General features: G+C 40.4%; 1 protein-coding gene across 10 annotated transcripts; it reads left to right on the top strand.

Annotated features, from left to right (window-relative positions):
- The first annotated feature begins 694 nt into the window (after positions 1 to 694).
- On the top strand, positions 695 to 27,527 carry LOC111074726 (voltage-dependent calcium channel type D subunit alpha-1). Of its 10 annotated transcripts, XM_022367637.2 has the most exons (34): positions 3,090 to 3,208; positions 4,218 to 4,644; positions 5,160 to 5,931; positions 7,324 to 8,654; positions 8,751 to 8,967; positions 9,157 to 9,262; positions 9,557 to 9,696; positions 9,898 to 10,004; positions 10,525 to 10,677; positions 11,121 to 11,302; positions 11,366 to 11,885; positions 11,947 to 12,172; positions 12,240 to 12,450; positions 12,527 to 12,736; positions 12,803 to 12,921; positions 12,988 to 13,046; positions 14,015 to 14,132; positions 14,583 to 14,712; positions 14,891 to 15,057; positions 15,149 to 15,236; positions 15,853 to 15,960; positions 18,202 to 18,309; positions 19,268 to 19,320; positions 19,384 to 19,530; positions 19,605 to 20,076; positions 20,144 to 20,227; positions 20,295 to 20,357; positions 20,413 to 20,601; positions 20,669 to 20,917; positions 20,973 to 21,632; positions 21,708 to 22,153; positions 22,649 to 22,689; positions 26,052 to 26,182; positions 26,242 to 27,527. In XM_022367637.2, the coding sequence occupies exons 2-34, from the start codon at positions 4,635 to 4,637 to the stop codon at positions 26,743 to 26,745; spliced, it is 8,121 nt and encodes a 2,706-aa protein (XP_022223329.2). In that variant the 5' UTR covers positions 3,090 to 3,208; positions 4,218 to 4,634; the 3' UTR covers positions 26,746 to 27,527. The 10 variants fall into 10 exon arrangements, 8 of the variants coding, with proteins under 8 accessions (XP_022223328.1, XP_022223327.2, XP_022223329.2 ...); XM_022367635.2 differs by lacking the exons at positions 14,015 to 14,132; positions 15,853 to 15,960 and adding an exon at positions 13,333 to 13,444 and having other exon boundaries at positions 3,089 to 3,208; XM_022367630.2 differs by lacking the exons at positions 14,015 to 14,132; positions 18,202 to 18,309 and adding an exon at positions 13,318 to 13,444 and having other exon boundaries at positions 3,090 to 3,204.
- Positions 27,528 to 27,829: the final 302 nt, after the last annotated feature.

The raw sequence follows: 27,829 nt of genomic DNA, 5'->3' as shown, positions 1-27,829 counted from the left end.
AACACTCTCTCCTTGCATTAAATTCGACTACATATAACATAATAATATCCTAAATAATACCAGCGAAATCAACGAACCAAATAAAATACCGCATCGCAGAGTACACCAACAGCCATGGGATGGGGGCAGGCAGCACGACCGATCTCACCAATCTGACAGTTCTCGGCTGATCGTTGGCGTGATTTGGTTCGGTTTGGCTCCGCGCATCAGAGTTCTGCCAACCACCGTGCTACGCGCTCGTGTGTGTTCTGATTTATTTTTAAGCTACACACAGAAAATATTTTTCTGTACGGGTGAAGGAAATTGAGTTTTCCGTGCTATCGCATATACCCCAGATTTTCAGTAATTTTTCCTTGAGAAATACAGTTTTAAGTGAAAAGAAGTTCCTCTAGGAATACAAGTGCGAAAGAGTTCGAATACAATAATATATTGAAAATATATATATAATTATGTGTGATGAATCTATATTATACAGTGAGCTGGCATACTTAAGCAGCTATATATAAAAATATGTACAAAAATCTGTGTGTAAAATAAATTCAGAGAATAATTCATTATTGAAGAGTGCCATAAAAGCTGTAACCATTCATTCGTTAAATGGCCAAGTCAATGGAAAATATACAACATCCAAAGCAAAAAGAGGAATATATATTGAGCAAAAGAGAAGATATTTCCCAAAAAGTTTAAAAATATCAACGCCACGTATGCTGCCTGTGCCTTTTGGCTCGGATTTTGGTACGCACGACCGCCCCGCCACATGAACATCGTGGCGTGTTTTTTTGTATTGTTGCCACGCGAAGGAGACACAGAGGGATCAGCGTGTAAGTGCAATTTTGAACAAGCTGCCCCGCCATTTACTTGATCGGGCAGATGCTATATAAGAAAGTAGTGACCTTTTTTTTTTTGTTCGCTTATAATTGGAATTTTAAGTGTTCCATGCTGATCAAACTCTGGCGGTGCATATTTCGGTGTGTGCACATTAAACCAATTCTTATTCAGATAAAAAGCAATACAATTAGGCTAAATTTAATTTCATTGTCTGCTGATCGTTTTTGTTGCTGCTGCTTTTCGAATTGGGGGCTACAATGAGAACAACAAGCGCAATAACAACACTGCCGCATCGACAGATCCAACTACGTGTGCTTGTTCTATATTTAGGCGCCGAAAACATCTTCTGGCCCAACGAAAATGACCGACGAACCGACTCCGAACACCGATCCTACAATAAATTTGCCCCTCAGTCCACTTTCCACTTCGGCAGCAGTTTTTTTCCCTCTGACGCTTTTCTGTTGTTTTTCATAATATTTAGCCACACACATTTTTCAGCCAAAGAGCATTGGACACAATAGAAGCAGATTTTACTTCTACTGAGGACTGTTCTTGTAAAAGCCACTTTTCGTCGGCTGTTATATGTTTATAATAAAATGTTGTTGCATCTAAATATTAGGATTGATTAATGGCCAGTCGGTATCTGTAGTTATTTTTTTTATAATGATTTTATTTGGCTCTTCGAACTTTTGTCTTTCCTCTAGCTCGTGGATCATTCAAATTTATTCCAATTCTTCTTAAAATTCTGAACGGAACTGAAAGTCCAGTTGTTTCTTCCCAACAAATCCACTTGTATTTTATCCGAAATTGTATTCAGCTGAAAGTAAAAAATCGTTTAATTTTGGCAACGTAGAGGAATTCCAGAACCATATGATGGATTCCCAGTGTTCACAGTCCAATACAGCACATGCACAAAATCGCAATCAAATATTTTCTTATACTCAAAGCAACTCAGTGGAAATAAACAAATCATAAGACCGGTAATCAAATATCATGGGTATCATCCATAAAGATAGAAAAAGAAACATACAATCAATCAGAAACAAATGCTCTCAAGGAAATATATCTCTGGAAATTTTTCTTTAAAAATTAGCTTCCTGAAAGTTTACCAAATGACATGACAATTTGTGAACATTTATTTCCAAAAGATGTTGGAAAATACCAACAAATCAGCGGGCAATTTTCAGCCGGATATATGTCATTAGTCGAATTGTATACATACCTCATCGAGGAACACACCCAGGGGCGAAAAGAATTGAATTTATATTATAAATGCTGATACTACATATATGGCCAAGCGTCAGAAAATATTTCGCGATGACTCAGGCCGCTGCTCCTCAAGTGAATTTGCCCAGAGGGAATACGGCGAACGGCGGGAGAAAATGCCCATAAAAACGACAGAACTAATTTCAGCATTCTCTCCTGACCGGCTCCCTCTCTCTCTATGTCAGTGTCAGTGCCAGTCTCTCCCGATCTCTCTTCAGCTGTCAAAATCTACGTGTGGGCATGCGCTCGACAAAATCAGCTGTCTGACAACAAATGCGAGTGCAAGCGGGATGAAGACACTCAACCCAATAATTCTCTCCGATCGATTCAGCCATTTCTGATTTATATATCTATAGGGACTAACGCTGAGAGCCAACAGAGAAGCCTCCAAAATACAAATAAGTAAAACATGAATGCTCGCTCATGTTTATCATTATACGAAAATAATTTTAATTCCGATTTCGTTGGGTAAACAAATTTTCTTTGGCTAAGCATGAATTTGGGTTATCCCTATTTCAGTTTAGTTTATTGCGAACCATTTCTGGGAACAGTATGTGGTTATAAATGGTATGAAACTGTGTTCATTATATTTACCTATTATACCTATCTGTAGAGGAACCATATGAGATATTAAAAAAAAACATAATCACTGACTAAGCATTTTGCTATACAGTAAAATGTGGTTCAGGTGAAGACAGTTTGATTTTGACTTAATTACCTACTTTTACTTTTACTTTTTTTGTAAACTTGTTCCGGCCTATACGGAAAGCCAAGACTTAAACTGAATATGGATTCCATTAGAATATATTCATCCATAGCTACACCCTATCCGATTTCACAACCTTCAACGACCCCTAATCAATCGATAAGCCACCAAAACCTGGAACGTAAGCTTTTCTTGAAAGCTTTGCCAAATGTCAACACATTCCTGGTTGCCTCTGCGAAAAGCTAACTATTCCTGCACAGTGTGCTTTTGTGGCTGATTCCTTAAACTCGTTCACGTTGCTGTTGGTCGCGTGTGAGAAAAATAATAAAATACAATACAGAAAATAAGGGAAAATATTACCAATTTATACCACAAAACGGAATGTGTTGTGTCCAGTGATAATTGTGGGTAAATTGCAAAGTGAAGCAGTGATATGGAAGCACCTGAAGCATGTGAAAAAATGCTTTCCCTTTTCTTCGCAGTGCGTCTTTAAAAGTTTTCACACATGTGTGAATTTTCCTCATGTGTGTTGTCTGGTGTCCATATCTTTGCGTGTGCCAAGTGTGTGTGTGGGCTATTACATATGCCTGGGTAGGTCAATCGGTCAGCTTATGGCCCTCCTGGCCCCCTATACTGCTTCAAATAAGCCAGAGTAATTTTTAGAGTAGCCAACAAAGAGGCGACGCACAAAAGTATGCTTAAAGAATTTCCCAGGCGGGCCATCAAAAGCTAATGAGCAAATTAGTTTTAGTGCCAAACGCGCGCTCTTGACCTCATTCCCCTGGAAGGCGTTTTCTCATAGTCGAAACCTATCCCAGAACCAGACTTCTAGCCATCTTTCAACTATCTGATGTGTTACACTTACCCACATTAATCAGTGACGAGTGCGTAGTCGCATTCCCCAGTGCCCCACTCAGGAAAAAAAAATATATATTTAAATGCTTTTGTGACACTTTGGTGAAACTTTTATTTTGTTTGCTGCACAGAAAGGCCATTGAGCTTTCCTGCACGGCGAGAGAGCTTAATAGAGAGCAGCGACGAGTGGCTCCCGTTCTCGCATTCTCTGAGAGATGATTGCCCATCTGACAGTTGCATGCCACAAAGACTCGAAGCGAAAATGTAAACATTGCGTGGGTTTTTGTTTTGGTGCCTTCCCCTGCTCCTCCACGCACACAAAAAAAAAACACACACAGAGGGATGTACTCACCCAAACACGCTCCCTGGGTATGTGTGTCAAGGGTTTATATATAGAGCGAAGCCCCAATGAATGATAAGTTATCAACACTAATGGAAGTTCGTTGTCTGCTTACTCAACTGGAATTAAACGAAATCCAATGAAATGTGCTAAAAGCAACCGCTGCAACGAAACCTATTAGAGGCCTAATAATTCTCCAATAATAAAAACCACCTTCTATAGATCTACAACCAACCCTCAACCGGAGACTTTCATGAATGCCAAATTTTACAAACCGTCGCTTTAAACTCGTCCAAAAACATTAACCAATAAATCTTAAACAAATTAATTCAAGCACCGCCGTCAAATTTCTACAATTGAATGGCAAAACATTTTCTTTTGCTGAACAATATTAAAAGCTTTCCCCAGTGTAAATGTGTGTGAAAGACTCTAAAAGTGTGAGAGAGTGCTTAGCTGTCTATTAGTGCGTGTTTGTATTTGTGTGTGAGACCAAACCCACCTGTTGATGCCCTCGATGTGGCTCTCTTGCTGACCGCATTCTGGCACTTGGCTAACACGTTTCTAGACCACAATAGTTCTTCGAAGTGCATTTTGAATGAAAGACAAATCCATATTGAGCGCCTGAAGGAAACTTCAAATATGAATACAGGTACTGGGCGAACACGAACACGAACACGAACACTGCCCATTAATAACATCCATTTTCGTTGATTGCAATCATCATTCATCATGCGCTTAAGTGAGGGAAATATTTTGTTGATCGATTGATGTTATTATCCAATTATTTTATGTTAATTCAAGAAAAAACGAAACTACTGATAAGCGACATTGTCATAGAAAATGTGTAATGAATTGTAAAGATTATACCTTTTACCTTACATGCTAACTATGCTTTGTATAATTTTCATTTGGTTGGAGCTCTGAACTTCATGGACTTTTATTTTAAACAAATTCAGGCACACCCTTATTTAATATAGAATCATTTTCATGTATACTTTATTTTAATCCAATCCAATTCAATCGATTTTCATAACATCCCAGTCATCTTTAACACCAAGCCACAAATTAAAATAAAAACAATATGACACATAAAGTATAAACAGCATTGCATTACTAACAAACTCTCCTATTTACACTTTATCTGACTTTAATGGAAACCAAAAGGAGATCATAAGGAGCATGCCTCACTGACACAGCAACAGCAACAGCAGCCTCAACAGCAACAGCAACAGCAACCAATTAACAAATACGATGCCTTGGATAGTTCAAGTTCGAATAATAAGCTAAATCATAAATACAATAACGATAACGATAAGGATAGGGATAAATCTAAGGATAAGTGTAGGGAAGCAAGCAAAGATACGAAAGCAATCAGTGTTGTCGTCATCGATGAATCATGCCCAACCAAGAACCAACAGCCTGCGACAACAATCGAGTCCACCATAAGCTCGAGAAGTGGAGGAGCCGGAGCCCCAAGTACGACTGCATCATCCTCCCAACGGCGACGACAGTTGCAGTTCCAGAGACAAAAGGAGTCGAAGCTTTATGACCAACGAGATGAGGCCACATCGTCGACGGCGACGGCAACGGCAACGGCACCGGCTACAAACGTGATGGGTGGCGGAGAGCTAGTCAACTGCATAGCCTACGATGATAACACCTTGGTTATTGAGAGGAAGCCGTCACCTACATCTCCGGCCACCTCCAGGCGATATCTGAAGGCCGAGACACCGACGCGAGGCAGTCGGAAATATAATCGCAAGTCGGCCGCGGCGAAAAGTGATTTGGAAGTGGTTATTGTGAAGCCCGAGCATCATCATCAGCATCGCTCGCCGACGATAACGCTGCCTGTGCCCATCAAGACAACATCTGCGGGAGCTTCTCCAACTGGAACGTCGCCATCGGGAGCAGGCACCCCTTCGGTCCTGCAACAAAGGTATTTGCAGCTCCAGCGGGAGCACGAAAAGAAATTCATTTACAATGCAATGCCAGAGTTTGAATATTTGGAACCAACTAGGCGCCCCAGGGCATAGTAAGTTAGATCCAGACCCCCAACTATCGTATAGCTATCGTAACTCTGTGTTGTACATCGCTGTCGTATATCCTATGCTTCATTATGGAGTGTTCTCTTAAGTGTGTCCGTTGATGGCCTTTTGATTTGGGAATGTATTCGCATGACTAATTAAAGGTGTTTTCTTCGGGTTATCCCAATATTTTGTATTAAAAAGTTCAAATTTACGAAAGGTGAATTTTCAATTTATTTTTTTTTTCATGATTTGTTTTGATTTTTTGGTACCTATTTATTATGTCTGATACGCATATTTTTTGGTCCTATCTTTAATGTATTGTTATTATTTTTTTAAAAAAGGTTAAAGTCGGGAAAATATTGTAAGTGTTGAAAACACTAAGAGACCCTTTTAGTACATAGTGAGAGTAGTGATTAATATTATGGTCAGTGTATTTTGGTCTCTCTGCTGACTAAGAATTCACTATGAGGTTGTTCTCAGTGTGTTATCCTTTGTTGCCGGCCTCCTTGCTTGATTTACCGTTGGTGTATTCATTTGCCTATCCGATTGCTGTACTCGTGTTAGTGAGGGAGGACGACTCGCTCAGAGAGGATCAAAAGTGAGTGAGATAATGAGGGCGCGCGCTGAGCGTGTGGGTTTAAAAGAGAAAGAGACAGAGAGCCGTACTCGGCTCAGCAGCAGCCCGACCTTTTATCGCTTCCTTCGTTTACTCTCTCTAGCTTGCAATTCTCGATCATTGCCGGCCATTATACCGCGAAACTAATAAACTTAAATGTATGTAACGAAATAACATCGACTTCTTCTTTAAAACAATTGAAAAAGGTAAAGAAATTGTTTTGAATTTCCCCCATCCCTGTGAGAGTATCGGCTAATACGACAAACTTGAATTGCAATCGCTTGTATAGTATTAACCCTACATGCATTCTCTCTTGCTTGTTTTCAGTCGAAACCCTTTTTATATGACTCATTATTAATTAACGGCTATCAGATTTGGATATTCCTTTTTAATATTTTATGATTCCTTGAAATTTATACTTTTTGCCTTTGTTCCCTTCATTGTGCAATAAAATTAAACTTCTGTGCGTACAGTGTACCGGGGAGCTCGTCTAGACACAACGCAAGCTTTTCCAATGGTTAGGGGTGAATCTGCTGCGTTGTGATGAAACAGATTAGTTGGTGTGGTCCAAGACGAGATAATTTTCCTTGCTTTAGAGTTAAGTAGTTAATGGCAAGTGCATCCAAATGTGTATGAAAAGGGTTTTTTCCTTGACAATCTCTAATATTTTACTTCCTGCCCACAGTTGCAGTCCGCTTGAGGTCCCTGACGACTCCAGCCAGCCGAGCAGCACCAATAAGAGACCAAGCAACACCGAACTCGCGCTCAGCACAGTCACCAGCCAAATAGTCAACAACAGCACCTACAAGCTCGACTTTAAGCAGCGTCGCCACAAAAACGGCAACGGGAACGGGGAGGCATCCGGCGCATCGGGACCAAATCAGGGGGGCAGTGCCTCGGCGAACGGCAGCAAGCGACGGAAGTCGAGTTGTGCATCCTGTGCAGGGGCTGGAGGAGCCACCAGTGCCCCAGGAGGAAGCAGTCAGCGGCTGACGCCAGAGGAGGCTCTTGTTGCGGCAGCTCAATCGGCGGCCGCCTCGGCATCTGCGTGGCAGCAACAGCCGCAGAACAGTGTGACAAGTGCGGGCAGCACCAACAGCAGCTTTAGCAGCGGTGGCCGGGACGAGGACAGCAGCTACAGCGCCGTTGGAGGGGACAGCAGCAGCAGCAATAGCTGCAACTGCGACATCACCGGGGATAACAGCACGTTGCACGGCTTCGGGGTCGGGGACGTTAGCAGCTTCATTGGCGAGGACGACTGCCAGGACGACGACGACGAGGACGATCCCAACAATCCGGATCTCAGCTCGCAGACCCTACGGACAGCGGCGATTGTCGCGGCGGTTGCCGCAGCCAAGGAGGACCAGGATCAGTCCTTGGGCGGAGCCGGAGGGAACACCGACTGTGAGAGCTTTAGTGAGCGTCGCCAGGATGCGGATGATGGTGTGCGGATCGTACGGGCCAGTGGCAATAATGATTCACTCGAAGATGTCGGCGATGTGGATGACAATGCCGATGTGGTTGTAAGGAAAAACACGCGCAACCGGCCCTCCATAAGGAGGACATGTAGGATCACCGAAGAGGACGACGACGCTGAAGAAGGGCCGTTCTACGACGACGAGGAGGAGAACGAAGACGAGCCAGAGGGCACAACCATTGATATTGATGAGCAGGAGCGACTGGCTCATAGCGACGACGACGACGAGGACGAGGACGACGGGGAGCAGGACGGCGACGTTGAAGGTGACGCCGACGACGACGTCGACGAGTACTACGAGGAGGAGGAGGACGACACCCAGGCCTTCTCCCCATTCTATTCCAGCTCAGCGGAGCTGATTGACAATTTCGGAGGCGGTGCCGGCAAATTCTTCAATATCATGGACTTTGAGCGTGGCGCTTCCGGTGGCGGCTTCACGCCGAACGGCAATGGCGGAGCCGCCGGCGGTGGCGATGCCTCCCACTCGGCGCGGTACGATGGCGGCGAAACGGATCTCGGAGGCGGCAACACCATCATGGGTGAGTCTCTGCCCAACTAACAGTCTGCCATGAGCTGCTAATACCCGTGGCATCCTTTGTCCGAACTATTCATGAACCGAACCTTCATTCCGGCAGGCATTGATGCCATGGGCATTGCAAACATTCCGGAAACCATGAACGGCACAACAATCGGACCCAGCGGCGCTGGGGGCCAAAAAGCTAATGCCGCTGCCGGCCAGAAGAGGCCACAGCGTCGCGGCAAGCCGCAGCCAGATCGGCCGCAGCGAGCGCTCTTCTGCCTCAGCCTGAAGAATCCACTGCGAGCCATGTGCATACGCATTGTAGAGTGGAAGTATCCTTTTTGTAACGGAATATCCCGCTTTTCAGTATATTCCCTTTTGAATTCAGCACACGAGCACGTTCAATAATATATTTAGATCTGATAGTATTTTCGATATACAAATATTGCTTAGAACTGCCTCGTAATCGCAAGCAACAGATATTCCCTGGCTGATTTTCCTTAACTCATTCACCTCGCTAGACCATTTGAGTTCCTTATTTTGTTAACAATTTTTGCCAACTGTGTTGCCTTGGCCGTTTACACGCCTTATCCGGGCAGCGATTCGAATGTGACGAATCAAACCTTGGTGAGTAGTTCCATTGGCTGATTCCAATGGCAGAAATAATATATATATATGTATGTATATATTATATATTATATTACGGAATTTTAATCTGTATGCATTTCTTTCATGTATCTTTTATATCCACCTCATGCATCCAAATCACATATGCAATGAACTGAACAATCCATCAAATCAACAATACGAAAACCCGATTCCCCGAAAACCAACTCCAAACTCCAAACGAATTCCCCATCCGTACATACCAAACAAAACCACAAAACCCACAAAAACCAACAAAAACAAACACAATAACAGGAAAAAGTTGAATATATATTCCTAGTTATATTCACAGCGGAATGTGTTATGAAAATTATAGCATACGGTTTTATGTTACATAATGGTGCATATCTAAGAAATGGATGGAATTTATTAGATTTTACAATTGTAGTTATAGGGTAAGCATACAAAATATTCCAGTTGAAAGCGCAGAGCGCCTAGGCCCTCTCTGGCCTCGTTTTAACCATTTTCTATGTTACCTTATATCCAATTTAATCGAAATTGAGCCAATCAGAGAAAACAATAATCGAAATCAAACCCACAAAAGTAAATCCAAAACTGAGACACGTATGAACTTTGTATGCCACACATTTTTACAGAGCGATAAGCACGGCACTCTCCCATTTGATGAAGGATGCTTTCGATGTGAAGGCGTTGCGTGCCTTTCGTGTGCTGCGTCCGTTGCGACTCGTATCGGGTGTACCAAGTAAGAGCTGAATGCACCCGCGAAAATTATATCTCAAATTAAAATCTAAAATTCACCGGCTTAATAGAATCGCTTTGCGAGAAACTGCGGATCGACTCGTAGTTAAAATGCGGCACTGAAGAAAAATATTGAAGAAGATTAGGGAAAGAAAAATAAAAAATATACTTTACACACATTATTAACGTAATATTATATTATCCATAATTCCGTGATTGTGTAGTTCACAAATATCAGTTTCAATTATTACGATAATTACAACGCTCACAAACATGGAGCTGTTTCCTTGTGAAGAAGAATTTTTGTGAGTAAGTCAGCATTCTTTCAGGAGGAAATTGATCTCTTTGTCAAGTCAATGAACTAGTTTCAATTAGTATAATTTTTAATTACCAACGTACCATTATCTTCTTGCGCTAGAAATTTGCTATTCGAAATTCCAATCTCTGTGCCGCGTTTCCAAGCCACTAATCAGACTAAGGAGCAATCAAACCGAATATTGGCTATTCATAACGCTATTCTACAGGTCTACAGGTTGTGCTAAATTCAATTTTAAAGGCCATGGTGCCCCTGTTTCACATTGCACTCCTGGTCATATTCGTAATAATAATCTACGCGATCATTGGCCTCGAGTTGTTCTCCGGTAAATTGCACAAGGCGTGTCGCGATGAGATCACAGGTAAGAGGAATCGAGTCATTGCATCGTACGATATTCATACGTTGTACGAATATCATTCAATTGTCTTGAATGCTACCAGATATGTCGCATTACAAAATCAAAGTCCAAAAGCGCCATTACTGGAAGATTAGTCTTCAGCGGAATTTCAGGGCGGACATTCCACAATTACAACTACCTACATACAATAAACTCAGAAGTCAGAGATGAACCTTAAGATCACTCCAGTCAGTCCCCTGTTCCTGACTTATCTTCCAGCTAATAGAGCTATTGAAGTTTTTAAATGTTCGGACAAATATAAGTATGCCAAAGATGCGGCATATTCCGCCACAGACACACCACAAGAAAACCCAATGGCACTTCAGAGACCCTCAATGACATTATCTCACCCCATTTCACTCCATTCAATCACTAATGCATAAAACCAAAACCAAACCGGAATCTAGGTGAATACGAGGAAGAAGTCCGGGCCTGTGGCGTGGGCTATACGTGCCCGGAGGGCATGAAGTGCTACGGTGGCTGGGATGGGCCAAACCAAGGCATTACCAATTTTGACAACTTTGGACTGGCCATGTTGACAGTGTTCCAGTGCGTCACCCTCGAGGGTTGGACTGATGTTCTCTACAGCGTAAGTGCATCAAGCTTAGCTTTATCTGTCCACTATGTATGTTATGGGTAACTTATTTCATAGATCCAAGACGCCATGGGCAGCGACTGGCAGTGGATGTACTTCATTTCGATGGTCATTCTGGGTGCGTTCTTTGTGATGAACCTGATTCTTGGTGTGTTGTCCGGTGAGTTCTCCAAGGAACGTAACAAGGCCAAGAACCGCGGTGACTTTCAAAAGCTACGCGAGAAGCAGCAGATCGAGGAGGATCTTCGTGGCTATCTCGACTGGATCACCCAGGCCGAGGATATCGAGCCGGATGCTGTGGGCGGCCTTATACAAGATGGCAAGGTGAAGCAGGCGAATGAAATGGATTCCACTGAGAATCTGGGAGAGGAGATGCCCGAAGTCCAGATGACTGAGTCCCGATGGCGCAAAATGAAGAAGGACTTCGACCGGGTGAACAGACGAATGCGGCGGGCCTGTCGCAAGGCCGTCAAATCTCAAGCCTTCTATTGGCTGATCATTGTCCTGGTGTTCCTCAACACAGGCGTCTTGGCCACGGAGCATTACCAGCAAATGGATTGGCTGGACAACTTTCAAGGTGAGCTTAACATCTTCACTATACGCGTACAGTTTCAGCACTGAACTCCGATTCCTTTCAGAATACACAAACGTTGTCTTCATCGGCCTCTTCACCTGCGAAATGCTATTGAAAATGTACAGTCTGGGCTTTCAGGGCTACTTCGTTTCGCTGTTCAATCGCTTCGACTGCTTTGTCGTGATTGGCAGCATTTCGGAGACTCTGCTCACATACACGGGAGTTATGCCCCCTTTGGGTGTCTCCGTGCTGCGTTGTGTCCGTCTGCTGCGTGTCTTCAAAGTAACCAAGTGAGTAGATGCGACTCTCGGTATATTTATGTACATTTGCACTACAACCTTTGATTTTTCCCTCCAGATACTGGCGGTCTCTATCAAATCTCGTTGCTTCCCTATTGAACTCGATACAATCAATTGCTTCGCTGTTGTTACTGCTCTTCCTGTTTATTGTGATATTTGCATTGCTTGGCATGCAAGTTTTTGGCGGTAAATTTAATTTTAATGGCAAAGAGGAAAAGTACCGAATGAACTTCGACTGCTTTTGGCAGAGTCTGCTCACAGTCTTTCAGGTAAGACTCAACCCTAGCCCTAAAGCGAAGTTTATTGATAGAGCAGTCCCTCGTATTTACGCAAACATCCCTTCAGATCATGACTGGTGAGGATTGGAATGCCGTGATGTATGTGGGCATTAATGCCTATGGCGGTGTATCCTCCTATGGTGCCTTGGCCTGCGTCTACTTCATCATCTTGTTCATATGCGGCAATTATATATTGCTCAACGTGTTCTTGGCCATTGCTGTGGATAATTTGGCCGATGCCGACTCGTTGTCCGAGGTGGAAAAAGAGGAGGAGCCTGTATGTATCCAATGCAAGTTATAGTTCTGACTTGGTGGTACTTAAATCTGAGTTCGTTTCCGCCAGCACGAAGATCCAGCTCTGAAGAAATCCCACAGTCCCACTCCGACCATTGATGGAGAGGATGATGAGCATCTAAGCATTGATATAGATATGGAGCCCAACGAAATGGATGAAGATAAAATGTACGAGTAGAAAAGGAAAAGCCCAAGATCAGATCAAATTGATGGAGACATTTCTTTGTATTCCAGGGATAACGAAACACTCTCAGATGATGAAGTGCGTGAAATGTGCGAGGAAGAGGAAGAAGGTATGTTCCCTACTGTTGATTCATTTCCGTTTTCAACTAAGACTAGACTAAGATTACTTTATGGTCTCAACTTAGCTCTAAGTACTGTAAGCTTATGCCTAGAAATTTACTGAAAACTAACAAGAAACCGAACCACAAATATTCCTTAAAACTTTTGCTGCCGACGCCTCTCATCTTCTGCCGCCATTTTGTTGGAAACCACTACACTGAAAAAAAAAAAAAAAACACAACAACAACAAACACCTTCACACACTCAATTATTAATCGAAAGACTCCCATTCCGAAGAATCAGCACATGTCACTGCACGACCCCGACGTTTATCCGAAGTCAGCATGAAGAAGACTAAAAAGCCCATGCCGCGCGGTAGTGCATTTTTCATTTTCAGCCACACAAACAGGTAAATCAATCACTGATTGACAGTCAACAGCCACACACACTCTTTGATTTGGTTCATTTGTCTTGTGATTGAATTTTAAGAACTTTTCCTTAATATTTGACATTGTTTTGCACTCTGGTTCAGCAGTTCGTTGTTTGCATGTGACAGAAAATTAATTTACAAAACTCCCATCGAACTGTTAAGCATTTTGAGGCTGTAAATAATTTATATAACTTATCAGTTAATGAGTATTTCACACTTAACTGGAATTTGTTCCCTTTCTTCAATTGAAAATTGTGTTTTTTTGTTGCATTTTAAATGTAAGACGAATATAATAATACATACTTTTTTTTAAACTATACTTTTTAAGCACACAAGTGTTACTCCAAAAGTACTCGTATATGCTATATTTTTAAAAGACCTCTAGCTTAAGTGTAAGATATTTGTAGCGTAATTTTTTAAATTTAAAAGCGTAAGAATTATTTCCGATCTCTTGCCAAATTCTCATAAATGTGTTTATTATTTTTTTCCAAATTGGCATACATATATATGTATACATAATATATGATAAAATTGTAATTGAATATATAGTGGATGAAGAAGGCATGATTACAGCACGCCCACGTCGTATGTCTGAGGTTAATACGGCCACGAAAATCCTACCCATACCGCCGGGCACATCATTCTTTCTTTTCTCACAAACGAACAGGTTTTTATGTTTTAGTTTTAATTTCCACGACAACCAACAGAACTCCCACGAATGATGATATAGTTTTTTGTGTCTGTGCGTGTGCCATTTGTGTGTTTTGTGTGTGTGTAACTGTCCTTGAGTTATATATAACTGTGTAGTTCTTTCTCCTTTTGCTTAACCTCGTTTTGTGTATTGTCCCAAGTATTCGAGCAAAATATGTTGTACGTAAACTGGTGCCTAGATGTATTTGTTTTTAGTAATGTACTTTTTGTAGTTGAATTTTGAATAGATTTGTCGCCTCTTTCCATTATAATTTTGTTTTCTAACTTGTCTTTAGAGATCTCTAATTGCATGTCTTGTAATCGACTCGTATGTTTTGATTTGTTATATTATTTGTTTCTGTTGATTTGTATCGTACACATTCGTGTTGAAGCCGTTAATAACTTCTCTCTAATTGTTCCCACACAGATTTCGTGTCTTCTGCCATTGGCTCTGTAACCACGGCAATTTCGGCAACATTATCCTATGTTGCATTATGTTTTCCTCAGCCATGTTGGCAGCAGAGAACCCACTCAGGGCGAACGACGATCTGAATAAAGTAAGTAGCTCCCGTACCGACCAATTAAAGCAACTCCAAGTGATCAAATATATGTAACTGTAAGTTATGATTGAGGCTTAATTAGAGTTGAGAGCGTTACTGTTCTGCGCGTACTCGTATATTATTTATTAGCAACACTTTTCATTCGATGTCCTTCACCGTTCGTTTGTTTTTGCAGGTACTCAATAAATTTGATTATTTTTTCACGGCAGTTTTCACAATAGAACTGATTCTGAAATTGATTTCATACGGCTTCGTATTACACGACGGAGCCTTTTGCAGATCCGCATTTAATCTTTTAGATTTACTTGTGGTCTGTGTCTCATTGATATCCCTAGTGTCCAGGTAAACAATAATCGAAACACTACTCTCACCCAGTAGTTGTGATATAATTTTACTTCTGGAACATAAATTATAACATCGATTTCAACTGCAGTTCGAATGCGATCTCAGTCGTGAAAATTCTCCGTGTGCTCCGTGTTCTAAGGCCACTCAGAGCCATTAATCGTGCCAAAGGTCTCAAGGTAAGACCCCATTCAACTTCCTCCTACACATACCTCCTCTTACTTTCTCCCAAACACGATTAAATGCTTCAATTAAAACTTGTTCTACTTTTTTTGTTTTAGTTCATGTAATATTATTTTGATTTTTCGTTATACAAAACCACCCCACAACAAATACATTTTTAATTTTGTAACAAGTAAGCAGCTTTTACAAATTTTGGTAAAATAAAATAGCCCCACAAAAATGGGGTAGCGGTCCACAATCAACTCTAGATTATGCGAAGCATAACCAACCGAAAAACCTTGAAATGCTGGGTGTAGGGTGCACCGAAATAAAATTAATAAGAAATCGCAAGCTGAAGGTTCTTGTTATTGAATTATACACTGCGGACAATTATTGTTTTGACTTTTAGAATTGCTCTTAACCCCTAACGAAAATGGGCGTGGAATAGAAATGTATGGGCGTGGCTTGGGCATAGTTTAAACTATGTATAACTGTTGATACTAAAACCCGATTCAAACTGTGCGCGCAGAAGAAAATCAAAATGAATAAAACCCTACCCACTATTAGTATACATATTGTAATACATTCAATAAATTAATAATACAACAATATATATCGTCGTATCACATACAGCATGTTGTTCAGTGTGTCATAGTCGCTGTTAAGACTATCGGAAATATTGTGCTCGTCACATGCCTACTGCAATTCATGTTTGCCGTGATAGGAGTCCAGTTGTTTAAGGTATGATTTGGTTTTAAGTTCGACTTAGTTTTTTCTGCATTTTTTTTAGTTTTCCATTAGTCTAAGGATTAGGAGCCCAGTAGGAACAAGCTGCGGCATGCCGAAGCTGTTAATACCCTTGTAGCTATCCTCGAGAGTATTGATTAAGCATAACATAACTGTATATGACTGTATGACTGTAAGTCATGTGCTCACAGTTTCAAGGGTGCTGAAAAATGGAAGGCTTCTGTTCCTTTTCTTCCTCTGAATTTTTTATTTATAAAGAACATCGAATTTCTTCAAGGGTGTTAAATACAAGCTGGTTAGGATCTACGAACTCCAAGCTATATTCTAAGAAAATCATTGTATAAATCTGCGATTGATGTCGATGCATGCGATCCTACCTTCAAAGCCTTCAAGGAATTTAAGCAAATCTAGGGACTAACCTATAAGATATTTTAGTTAGACGATACACAATTTCGAAATAATATTCTCACATAACTTGTGAATAGGCTTAGCTAGTCGATATGTTTAAGAACAAAACTTGTATAAATTTCGATTATTCACTCATTTTGTGAGTGCACATTCATGCAACCTCCCAAGAAATATCCTAACAAATAAATATATACATAAATATGTTGTTCAAAAATAGTTATCCCCTTGAGTTTGCATTAACTAATTTCTGTTTAAAATATTTTTAATTTTTTAAATTATTTGTTTGGTTTGCAAAGATCGTTGCCTAATTTTTGTATAGAAATTTCGTTATTACTAATAGCTAATATAATTACAAAGAAAAATATGATTGATGAAGTGAATGTAAATACTACAAATATATTCTGCCTAGTATTGCTTATTAATGCGCCGCATAATCCCCGAAGAGAGTATCCAGCTTAAGTCAGCTTAACTGACTAGACCACAAAGGAAGCGAGAACCTTATCAACAAATGTTAAAGCCAATGAGGGAAATTATAGTGCTACTGTATTGTATAGAACAATGAAATTTAAATTTATTTGAGGGATTAAATTTACCTGAGTTTCACATTATCAAGGCACTTAAGAGGGAGTGTAAGCCAACACACCGATCCTAACACAACTCACACGAATGACAAAACCAGTACACATACATATATCTTCTCTATTTGTAATATTAATATATATTCCACACCCATTTTCCGCGTTTGTATACGTCTAAATCCAACAAAGTAACTAGTATTTACACCTATATATATGTCGATAAAGATCATACGCACAATCACACCCACGCAACATCTTTCAAAATCACACGCAAAAGCGCACCTTGTCTACTTTGGGATTTTTGTCCAGCATCAAAGCAGCAAACCAACCTTGCACCCTAGCATCAAGGCCAACCAAACAGTTCCCAGGTGTACAGATTCCATTAACTGTCCGCCAAGTGGCGGACCATCATTAGTAACCAGCCTCTCCAACTTCGTAATTGGAATACCTGAATGAATCCACAGTATCTGTATGTCCCATAAAAGTCGGGAATCGTGATGTGAACCGATCCACTATCTGTTTCAGCACAGTAAGGTGTATTTGTGCCTCTAGTCAACTCCAATTGGAAAATACATATCAGGAAGTAGTACCATCGTTCGTTACATCATTATCTAAAACTAAATCGATTCAACGGGACTCGTAGCCGTTTCTAAATAGATTCCATATTTTGTTTTATTAAGGATTCATTAAGGATTCCCCAGCCATTGATACTAACACATTTTTATTTTTATTTCTGCTTATTTTCATTTTTTTGTTCACATATAAAATAAAAGATGTCGTTTGGACACACATTCTCATATTCTTATTATTTTTATAATTTTTTTCTTGTCACTTTCTGTCTATATTATTAACTGTACAATCGATCAAAACAAATGATTTTATAGCCAACCAAACCAACCATCGCAAATTGATTCCTTAATATTTCATACATATTTTTCTTCTTTTTTCCTCTTTTCGAACGTGCTTCGGTTGATTTAAATTGAATTTTGCCAACCAATGAAAAAATGTCATTGTTTATTACCGACATAATGCAAAACCATTTGATTCCCCTAAAACAAAATGTGGCCACCAAATACACACAAACAAAATAATCCCATTATCGATGCTCTCCTTCCACACGCGAAATTGAATTGAAAAATAATATAAATATATACACCGCCTTTCGAAAATTCCCCCACATAAACCTCCAAACATTTGGCCTACACTGAAAAAACCAAAACAAAAATACGAAACGATACTTCTTCTGCAGTATGTGGTCAAGTGCGTGGTAGTCGCAATCAAAACCATTGGTAATATTATGTTGGTTACATATTTGTTGCAATTCATGTTTGCGGTTATTGGAGTACAACTCTTTAAGGTAATTTCTTTTGAATTATATGTGAAAAGTCAGTGGTGGAGGGTATCTAGAGTCGGCTTTAAGTGTGCGCTTCTATTTTTGAAAAGGGAAAGCTATAAATAAATTACCAGAACTGCTGCTTAATCAATGTGTGCTTTGAATTTTGTCGTACTTACTCTTCCATCTTGATATTTGTGTTTAGGGCTTACTGGGTAGTTCGATTGAAAGGTAAATATTCTCAATGTTCACACAGAAGGCAAAGTTACATCACAGCAAATGGCTCGTAATTTGCAAGACATCAAACCTTTTCGTATGACAAAGCCAACGGCAATTATCTAAGCCCTCTTCTCAGCTTAACAGAAAATACTTCCTACTCGTTCGCTTTGCAACATTTTTGGTAAACCAAAGAAACGCTACAACTTTACCAAGACCAGCTCTCCGTTCTTGCTTATCGAAACTAACCCCAGCGCAAAAGTTACGTTAGCTATCTCCCTGCTAACCCCAATGTAATATAGTACTTCTTTAAATAATCCCGTGTACTTAACCCTAGTTCCAACCCAGTAACATTTTGTTTGATGTCCTGTCTGTAAATATTGTGCGTCCACGAAACTAATACTGTTGTCGTCCGCCCCATCATTTTGGTCAGTGTATGTAAATTTGTTTGCATATGAAACACCTCGTATATGTATATACATACATACATTGATATATGATCGTATATAGATAGCTAGATAGTCTATCGTACATTGCTGCATAATATATTCGAATTAGGCTTTAGTCGATAGTCCCTACCGTAAAGCAGTTGTAATGTTCGTCTCCTCTGGGAAAGTAAGCTCAACCGAAGATTACTTCAAGTTGGACTTACTTCACCTTCAGATATTATCAAACCTATGCCATATTCCATTATTAATATTTCTATAAACTCTTCCCCTGCCTCCCCCAAAACCCATTTGTACTTCCCCATTTAACACGAATTTAGGGAAAGTTTTTCAAATGTTCTGATGGCTCCAAAATGACGCAAGAGGAGTGCTTGTAAGTATTACAGGGCCTTCCATCAGTATCAGATCAGATTAACACAATATGAGCTCCTTTCAGTGGCACGTATCTGGTCTATGACGATGGGGATGTCCACAAGCCGCGTCTCAAGGAACGTGAATGGACCAACAATCGATTTCACTTCGACGATGTGGCCAAGGGAATGCTGACTCTCTTCACAGTGTCTACATTCGAGGGTTGGCCAGGGTGCGTTTGGATAGCTCAAACTAACAACTGGATTAGTTAGTAACCATCTTCCATCTTCTCTCTTAACATTTCAGCCTACTGTATATCTCGATTGATTCGAACCAGGAAGACGGCGGTCCAATACGCAATTTCCGTCCCATTGTAGCTGCCTACTATATAATCTATATAATCATAATTGCCTTCTTTATGGTGAACATATTCGTCGGTTTCGTTATTGTCACCTTCCAAAATGAGGGTGAACAGGAATATAAGAACTGTGATCTGGATAAGAACCAGCGTAATTGTATAGAATTCGCTTTGAAGGCGAAGCCCGTGCGTCGCTATATACCCAAGCACGGGATTCAGTACAAGGTTTGGTGGTTCGTGACATCTTCGTCGTTTGAGTACACCATATTCATACTGATCATGATAAATACAGTCACACTGGCCATGAAATTCTACAATCAGCCTCTGTGGTATACGGAGCTCTTAGACGCCTTAAACATGATCTTTACGGCAGTGTTTGCCCTGGAATTCGTCTTCAAATTGGCCGCTTTTCGATTTAAGGTAGGATGAGAATAACAAGTAAATATTTTGAAATCGAAAACTAAGTTTCTGCGCTGTGTGTTTGTAGAATTACTTCGGAGATGCGTGGAACGTGTTTGATTTCATTATCGTTCTGGGCAGTTTCATCGATATCGTTTACTCCGAAATCAAGGTTCGTATAATCGCCAAATAATATCTTGGGAATGAACTTGATAACTTATATTGATACTTGTTGACAGAGCAAAGACACTTCTCAAGCGGCTTGTGATATTGTCGAGGGCTGTAAGTCCAAGGCTAAGGCGGTAAGTTGCTTGTACGCCAATGTAGTTAAGATCTTTGAATGAATAATTATTTCAGGCGGGTTCCAATTTGATTTCCATCAACTTCTTCCGCCTGTTTCGAGTGATGCGTCTGGTTAAGCTTCTCAGCAAGGGCGAAGGTATTCGAACGTTGCTTTGGACCTTCATTAAATCATTTCAGGCGCTGCCCTACGTGGCCCTACTCATTGTACTGCTCTTCTTTATCTATGCGGTTGTGGGAATGCAGGTGAGGCTCTCCTTTAAAATCTATCTCTCTCTCTCTGTCACCTTTCTAATGCGTTTGTTTGTTTCAGGTCTTTGGCAAAATTGCTTTGGATGGTGGGAATTCCATTTCGCACAACAACAACTTCCAGACGTTCCAACAGGCTGTGCTCGTGCTGTTCCGTTCGGCTACTGGCGAGGCCTGGCAGGATATCATGATGTCCTGTTCGGCGCAGCCGGACGTCAAGTGTGACATGAACTCGGATACACCGGGAGAGCAATGCGGCTCATCCATAGCCTATCCCTACTTTATATCCTTCTACGTACTCTGCTCATTCTTGGTAAGACGATTGAGTATTTCCACAGATATAACAGACTGATTGCTTTGGTTTGTAGATCATCAATCTGTTCGTGGCCGTCATTATGGATAACTTTGATTATCTCACACGAGACTGGTCCATTCTGGGCCCCCATCACTTGGACGAGTTTATTCGCCTGTGGAGCGAATACGATCCGGATGCCAAGGGTCGGATCAAGCATCTTGACGTTGTCACATTGCTGCGAAAGATATCCCCACCGCTGGGCTTCGGTAAGCTCTGTCCACACCGCATGGCCTGCAAGCGTCTGGTGTCCATGAACATGCCCCTCAACTCGGACGGCACAGTTCTCTTCAACGCCACCCTCTTCGCGGTCGTTCGCACCTCGTTGAGCATCAAGACTGAGGGCAATATTGACGACTGTAATTCGGAGCTGCGGGCCACCATCAAACAGATCTGGAAGCGGACCAATCCAAAGCTGCTGGATCAGGTCGTTCCCCCGCCGGGCAATGACGATGAGGTGACGGTGGGCAAGTTCTATGCCACGTATCTGATACAGGACTACTTCCGGCGTTTCAAGAAGCGCAAGGAGCAGGAGGGCAAGGAGGGCCATCCCGACAGCAATACGGTCACTCTGCAGGCTGGTCTGCGCACCCTACACGAGGTGTCGCCTGCCCTCAAGCGTGCCATCTCCGGCAACCTGGATGAGCTGGCTGAAGAGCCTGAGCCCATGCACCGCGTAAGTCACTATCTGTTAAGCTCAACTGCCACTCCTTAGAGCAGATTTAACCGAGTTCGATGTTCTTTTTTGCAGCGCCAACACACGCTCTTCGGCAGCGTGTGGTCCTCCATTCGCCGTCACGGCAATGGAACCTTCCGGCGCAGTGCCAAGGCCAGCCAGAGCAATGGAGCCCTGACGATCGGCGGCTCCGCTTCGGCGGCCGTAGGAGTGGGCGGCAGCACCTTGGTGCTGGGCTCCGATCCCGCCAGTGGGGACTATCTGTACGACAGCCTGAACCGGAGCGTGGCCGATGGGGTCAACCACATCACACGGAACATCATGCAGGCCCGCATGGCGGCCGCCGGTAAGCTCCAGGACGAGCTGCACGGCGCGAGCAGTGGGGGAGAGCTGCGCACCTTCGGCGAGAGCATCTCAATGCGACCCCTGGCCAAGAACGGGGCTGGAGCTGGAGTTGGAGGCATGGGAGCGGCCACAGTGGCCGGCACCCTGCCACCCGATGCGAATGCGATTTCTTATGAGTAAGTATGTGGGGTGCGCCGATCGAGGCGGCGCGTTCTTTAGGCCAATGTTGGAGTTTGCTCTTTTGGTTTTCACTTAGCCGAAGTACCCGTACACACACGAAGCTCCATTCGATACTTCTTGTTGCTATGGCTTGCTGTTTAGTGGGTTGATCCATATTTCGTTTACCGAACTTACATATGTATTTTCATTTGTGGCATTTTGATTTGTCACCTCGTGTGAAGAGTGCCTTAAAGTTTGTAATGGACAAAAGGAGCCAAGCCGAGTCTAACTACTTGGCCCCAACAAAACAAAAGAGTTTAAACTTAGTTGACTTAGCACACCTAGCTGCAATCACAACATACCGTATGCGTACCGATAAATCCATATTCTTACATATAAACTAGCGGATTTAAAGAACCATAGAAGGAAAAAACAAAAAACAAACTGCATTCATTGAGAAAAAAAAAGAACATAAACCAAATTTTTACTCAATCCCCGAACATTAATTTCAGCAACCGCAATCGTGGTATTTTATTGCATCCATATAACAATGGTAAGCCTAAAATGCTGCAAATTGCAATAATAAAATTAAACCAAACAAAAACATAACAAAGATCCACAGCAGCATCTACAAAGCAACAATTCAATTGCACAACAATTTATTAACCAACTTTGTTTAATTTGTTTTGTTCTTTTACCTTGTTTCGTTTCCCTTCCCTTCTTACCCTATTCATTGGACACAGTTCTGATATTAATTCCTACAAAATTATTTTCTTTGTTTTTTATTCCCCCCTACAAATTCGACCCAAACAGTCAAAGAGAAACAAAAATTTGTTTGAAATCCTTTCTAATTATTTTGTAATTCATAATTTAATTTGTTTACAGCCAATTTCGTAGCAGCTGCATTCCATTAAAACACATTGCAAATTAAATTATGTACAGTCTCTTGCCCACCGAGTTCTAAGATTTGTTACTGCCTGCGGCATGCAAAATGTTACAAATAATATCAATCAAATGCAACATCATAAGCTTACTGGATAAGACTGCAAGGAAACTGTTTCGTTTTCATTGTGATCGTTCTATTTTCTTGGCTGTTTGTTCATCGCAAACAAAAATAATGCATTCAAATCTATCGAGATACCTCTCGTAATAACACTTGTAGTACACACGAATAGATTAGTATGCAGACGCGCCATTGTGTATAACATATCTATATACATACATATATACAAGTTAATGATCGTAGTTCAAAGTTGTAGTCTAGTTACACAAATTAGGGTGCAGCTTACTCTTACTGATACAAAGTAGAAACGCTTTCGCTGCCGTTTATATTATAAATTGGGACAAAAACATAGTTTAAATCCAGTGAAATACACAAGACAACATTCTAACACATTTCCATGTACTATACGCGGGAATTGGTCTCAATTTCAGGCTCACAAACAGGTAAAAATACCAAAAATATGGTCAAAGGTTTTTCGAATTTTCTAAATCAGTATCTCCTGCGATGGTTAGGAGAGAGTGAGGCTGCAACCCCCTCAAACCGAAACAACCACGGGAAACTCTTTTACTGAATTGCTTTAAATTTTAATATCAAAACATTTTTTTTCCTGGATTTTTTTTGGGAAAATACTCTGAAGCTATTTATTTATATATATGTATATATTTTTGTATTTTTAATTTAAATTTTGAGAAACAATAAGTAGCTGAATTTTAAAAAAACGTACTCTAATTGCATTAATAGAAAATTTAAACGTACAAAATTTAAAAACCCCGGATTTCAAACGCCCCAAAACTTTTCAGTACTAAAATGTAATCCTTCTTAATAATTTAACACATTTTACCGAAGCGTATGTGGCTCCTTTTGTTGATTACAAACTAACGAAAATGATTGAGAAAATCAGTGACATTTATTAACAAATTAACTCATCAAAACCCATCACCCTGCTCAAAATGATGGCAAAAGCAAAAAAAACAAAAAAAAATGTAAAAAAAAATCATCATTATCAATTCAGTTAATTCTGTTTGTTGAAGTAATTCGTTTTTGTATAACTCTTTCTTATACAAATCTTTATTATAGCATAAGTGATTCGAGTTTAAAGACCACCGAGTGCTGAGCTTCGAACACTGCGATATACTTGCTGGAAGAGTGTCCGAAGAGTTCGAAGCAAAACAGATAAAACACAAATGGTTTCCCAACCCAACCCCAAATAATCCCATGGGAATCGTTCTTAAGAATTTATTTTTGTTATACTATTTTGGTTAAGTTTTAAATGAGAAAAATAGTAACGACGCATTCCCAAATCGGCAAAGAATATGTTATTTTGTGTGATCGAATTGAGAGTTCCCTGATAACTGATAACTGAGTGGATTAATGACATACTCGTAACACCTACAACCAGAACAACAACCAACCTACAACAACAACAACCAGAAACAACGTTAACAACTGCAACAATCGTTTAGCACGCAACAACAGCAACAATGAACGTAATTAAAAACCATAAAAACCACAGCCCGATATCGATGTCTATATATTCTATATATATAAATATATTTATATATATAACAAAGCCGTGTTGTTGTTGTTCCCATCTACTCAAAAGCCTTGGCCATGGCCCGATCTAGCCCTTATCATATACCATATCGAAAGTGTCTGTTTGTTGTGTGTGCCTTGCGGCCATATGAGCCACAATACCTACCCAATACTAACCCAACCGAATACTGCATAGATCGTTATTCCCGTGCCAAGATCTGAACGTTGTCTCATTATTTTTTTTAAACGTAAAATATATCAACCTATATTTGCTTGACATGCCAATATCTGTGAGCAATTCTCTTCCAAAGTTTACTATTGTCCTTCAATGTTGTCTTGTCGTCGCATTGTTTTTTTATTGTTTTGTGTGGGATTAGACTTCATTTTGGAGGCCCCAATCGATACTGATCCCAGTGCATACAAACACTCTGAACACTCATACATCGAAACCAAAACATTCACACACAAAATATGCTTAGATGCGTCGCTTGCCTCCTTGTTCATAGAACACATTGCCTTAGTTATATTGTATCTGAAGTGTATTGCGCTATGCTTGTACATACATATATAGCGATTGTTGCTTGCTTCAGTTGAATTAACTTTTGTTTTGTACCATATTGTGCTTATACGAGTTAACATAGTTACAGTGCTTATTAAAAAGGAATGACGATTTATGGATATCGTGCACATGTTTGTATTATAGAATGCTGCCTAACCAACCATTAAATGTAGTTTTATGTAAATAGATCATAAGCAACTCGATTTGTATAAGCTTGATGATCATGCTGCAGAATATTTCAAATTAAGATTCCCAGGGTCCGACTGTATAGTATTAGAATACATAATGATCAAGTAAAGAACTATAATGCTAAAATCTGCAAATATGTAGATACAAAGAAAGATCAAGAGCTTGATACATCTAAGGAAAAGAATGCCTGAATGTATAATTAAGGTTCCCCATAAGCTTTACTTTGAAAAATAGACAGTAGATTTTTTAAACATTCTCAAATCACTTGAATAATGCAGCTAATTTAAAAAAAAAATGATAGATTATTTTGCTCAACGAAAAAGAGGGATAGGAACTTCAAATGAAGTTTGGTAGTTGGTTTTATAGATTTAGAATAGGTAGTTTTTTTTTAGCAGGCATTTGTAGATATATATTTTGTAGAAAGAAAGAATATGAAGGTAAGATATATTAAGAATAGTTAGCACACAGAGTTTAATGCTTAGAATCCCTAACCAGAAGTAGTACGGATCATCAAGCTATGTAAAAATATAAATAATCGTAACCATAATCGTATATCCCAAAAAATCGACCATTTTCCGAACGAAACTTTTACTTATTCTCTCCTTACTTTTCTTGTTGTGTGCTCATTTAGTCTACGCACCCAATGGTGCTATTCCTGGCCACGAACGCATGATCCAATCGACCCCAGCTAGTCCCTACGATCAGCGTCGTTTACCAACTTCATCTGAAATGAACGGCCTGGCCGAGTCATTGATTGGAGGGGTAAGTACAGGGGAATTTTCGAAATGTACTTGAGATAATACGATCGCTACTCGCCACAGGTACTCGCCGCTGAGGGACTGGGGAAATATTGTGATTCCGAATTTGTTGGCACGGCTGCTCGCGAGATGCGGGAGGCTCTGGACATGACGCCGGAGGAAATGAATCTGGCCGCTCATCAGATACTCTCCAACGAGCATTCATTGAGTCTGATTGGCAGCAGCACTGGAAGCATCTTCGGTGGCTCGGCAAGTGGGGCTGCCGGTGTTGGTGGAGTTGGTGGAAGCAGCAGCATACGCAATGCCTTTGGTGGCAGTGGCAGTGGACCGTCCTCCCTCTCGCCCCAGCATCAGCAATATTCGGGCACTTTACAGTCACCACCGATACCAGACAATCGCCTGAGACGTGTTGCCACGATAACGACCACGAATAATAACAGCAAGCCGCAGCTTGGCCAAAACCCAAATAATTTAACTACAAATAGCCAAACGAACATGTCAGCAGCCAACCAGCAGCAGCAGAAATCGCCACAACGTGGTCCAGGGAATCAGAACTTTTCCTCATAGCATAAACATTGTAGCCTAAACATAAAAAATGTCTTCTTCATGGAATTTTAGATTTGTGAAATGGAATATATAATTTTGTATGTATAATTTTTAGCAAGAAAAAACATTTTAGTCATAGATTCGGGAACTGTTCAAAGGAATTGCTCTCAAATGAGAAAGCAGCCACACAAACCGATTTGTAAAACTTGTATAAAGCAACAAAACCAACTATAATTGTACATGATAGCATTGTTTTTGCCTTTTAATAAAGTACATGCATACATATGTATGTACATGTATGTATATCGTGGGCTTCTCGTCCTGAAATGAAACCAAAAACAGGCTAAACGGAAAGCATGAAATGTGTATGGTAAAAATATGTATATTTTTTAAAAAACATAACCAAAACAAAAACCCCAAAAAAAGGAAACCCACAAACTGATAATGTCTAACTTGTAATTAGCGAAAAATTAAAAACCCAAATGGGGAAACAAATAAACAATCTAATTGATTAGTTAATATAATCACCAATAATGGAAACATCTATATAATGATATACATATGTATGTTCAATACGTGAACATTGTCCTTATCCGAGTACTCTGAACGACGGTGTATGTATTTCGATTTAGACGCATTTTATTTTCTAAGTATTTAATAATTGCGTAAATTATAATATTAACAAAAGGAGGAATACGAAATGGAATTGTTTACCATATTTAACAGACATTTATGAGATTTATTAATTTAATAGCAAATTTTCAAATGGCTGAAATTAAAAACCAAAATCCCCAAAAACAAAAGCAAAGTGAATTTAAATTGTTATGATTGAATTTTATAAATAAAAGCAAAACTAATTTGAGCAAATTTATGATACCGACTTTCATGGGCACACATGTATGTATGTAGAGGGTATAAATTATATATTTTACTTGGGTAATGCTCACAAGATTCCCTTAATGAGTTAAAATTGGAATATATTGAAATAATTCCTCTGTCTTTTGCAATAGATTTGCACGAACTTCAAAAGTAGAGTCTGTATTCATCAACTTTTCGACGGCTTGCTCTGGCTTGATATGCGGCCTTAGCTGGTGTAACAATCCTC

Source organism: Drosophila obscura, unplaced genomic scaffold (genome assembly GCF_018151105.1).
Source record: "Drosophila obscura isolate BZ-5 IFL unplaced genomic scaffold, ASM1815110v1 contig_46, whole genome shotgun sequence".
NCBI classification, from domain to species: domain Eukaryota; kingdom Metazoa; phylum Arthropoda; class Insecta; order Diptera; family Drosophilidae; genus Drosophila; species Drosophila obscura.
The sequence above is the reverse complement of the archived record's forward strand: the minus strand, read 5'-3'. Positions and strand labels throughout refer to the sequence as shown.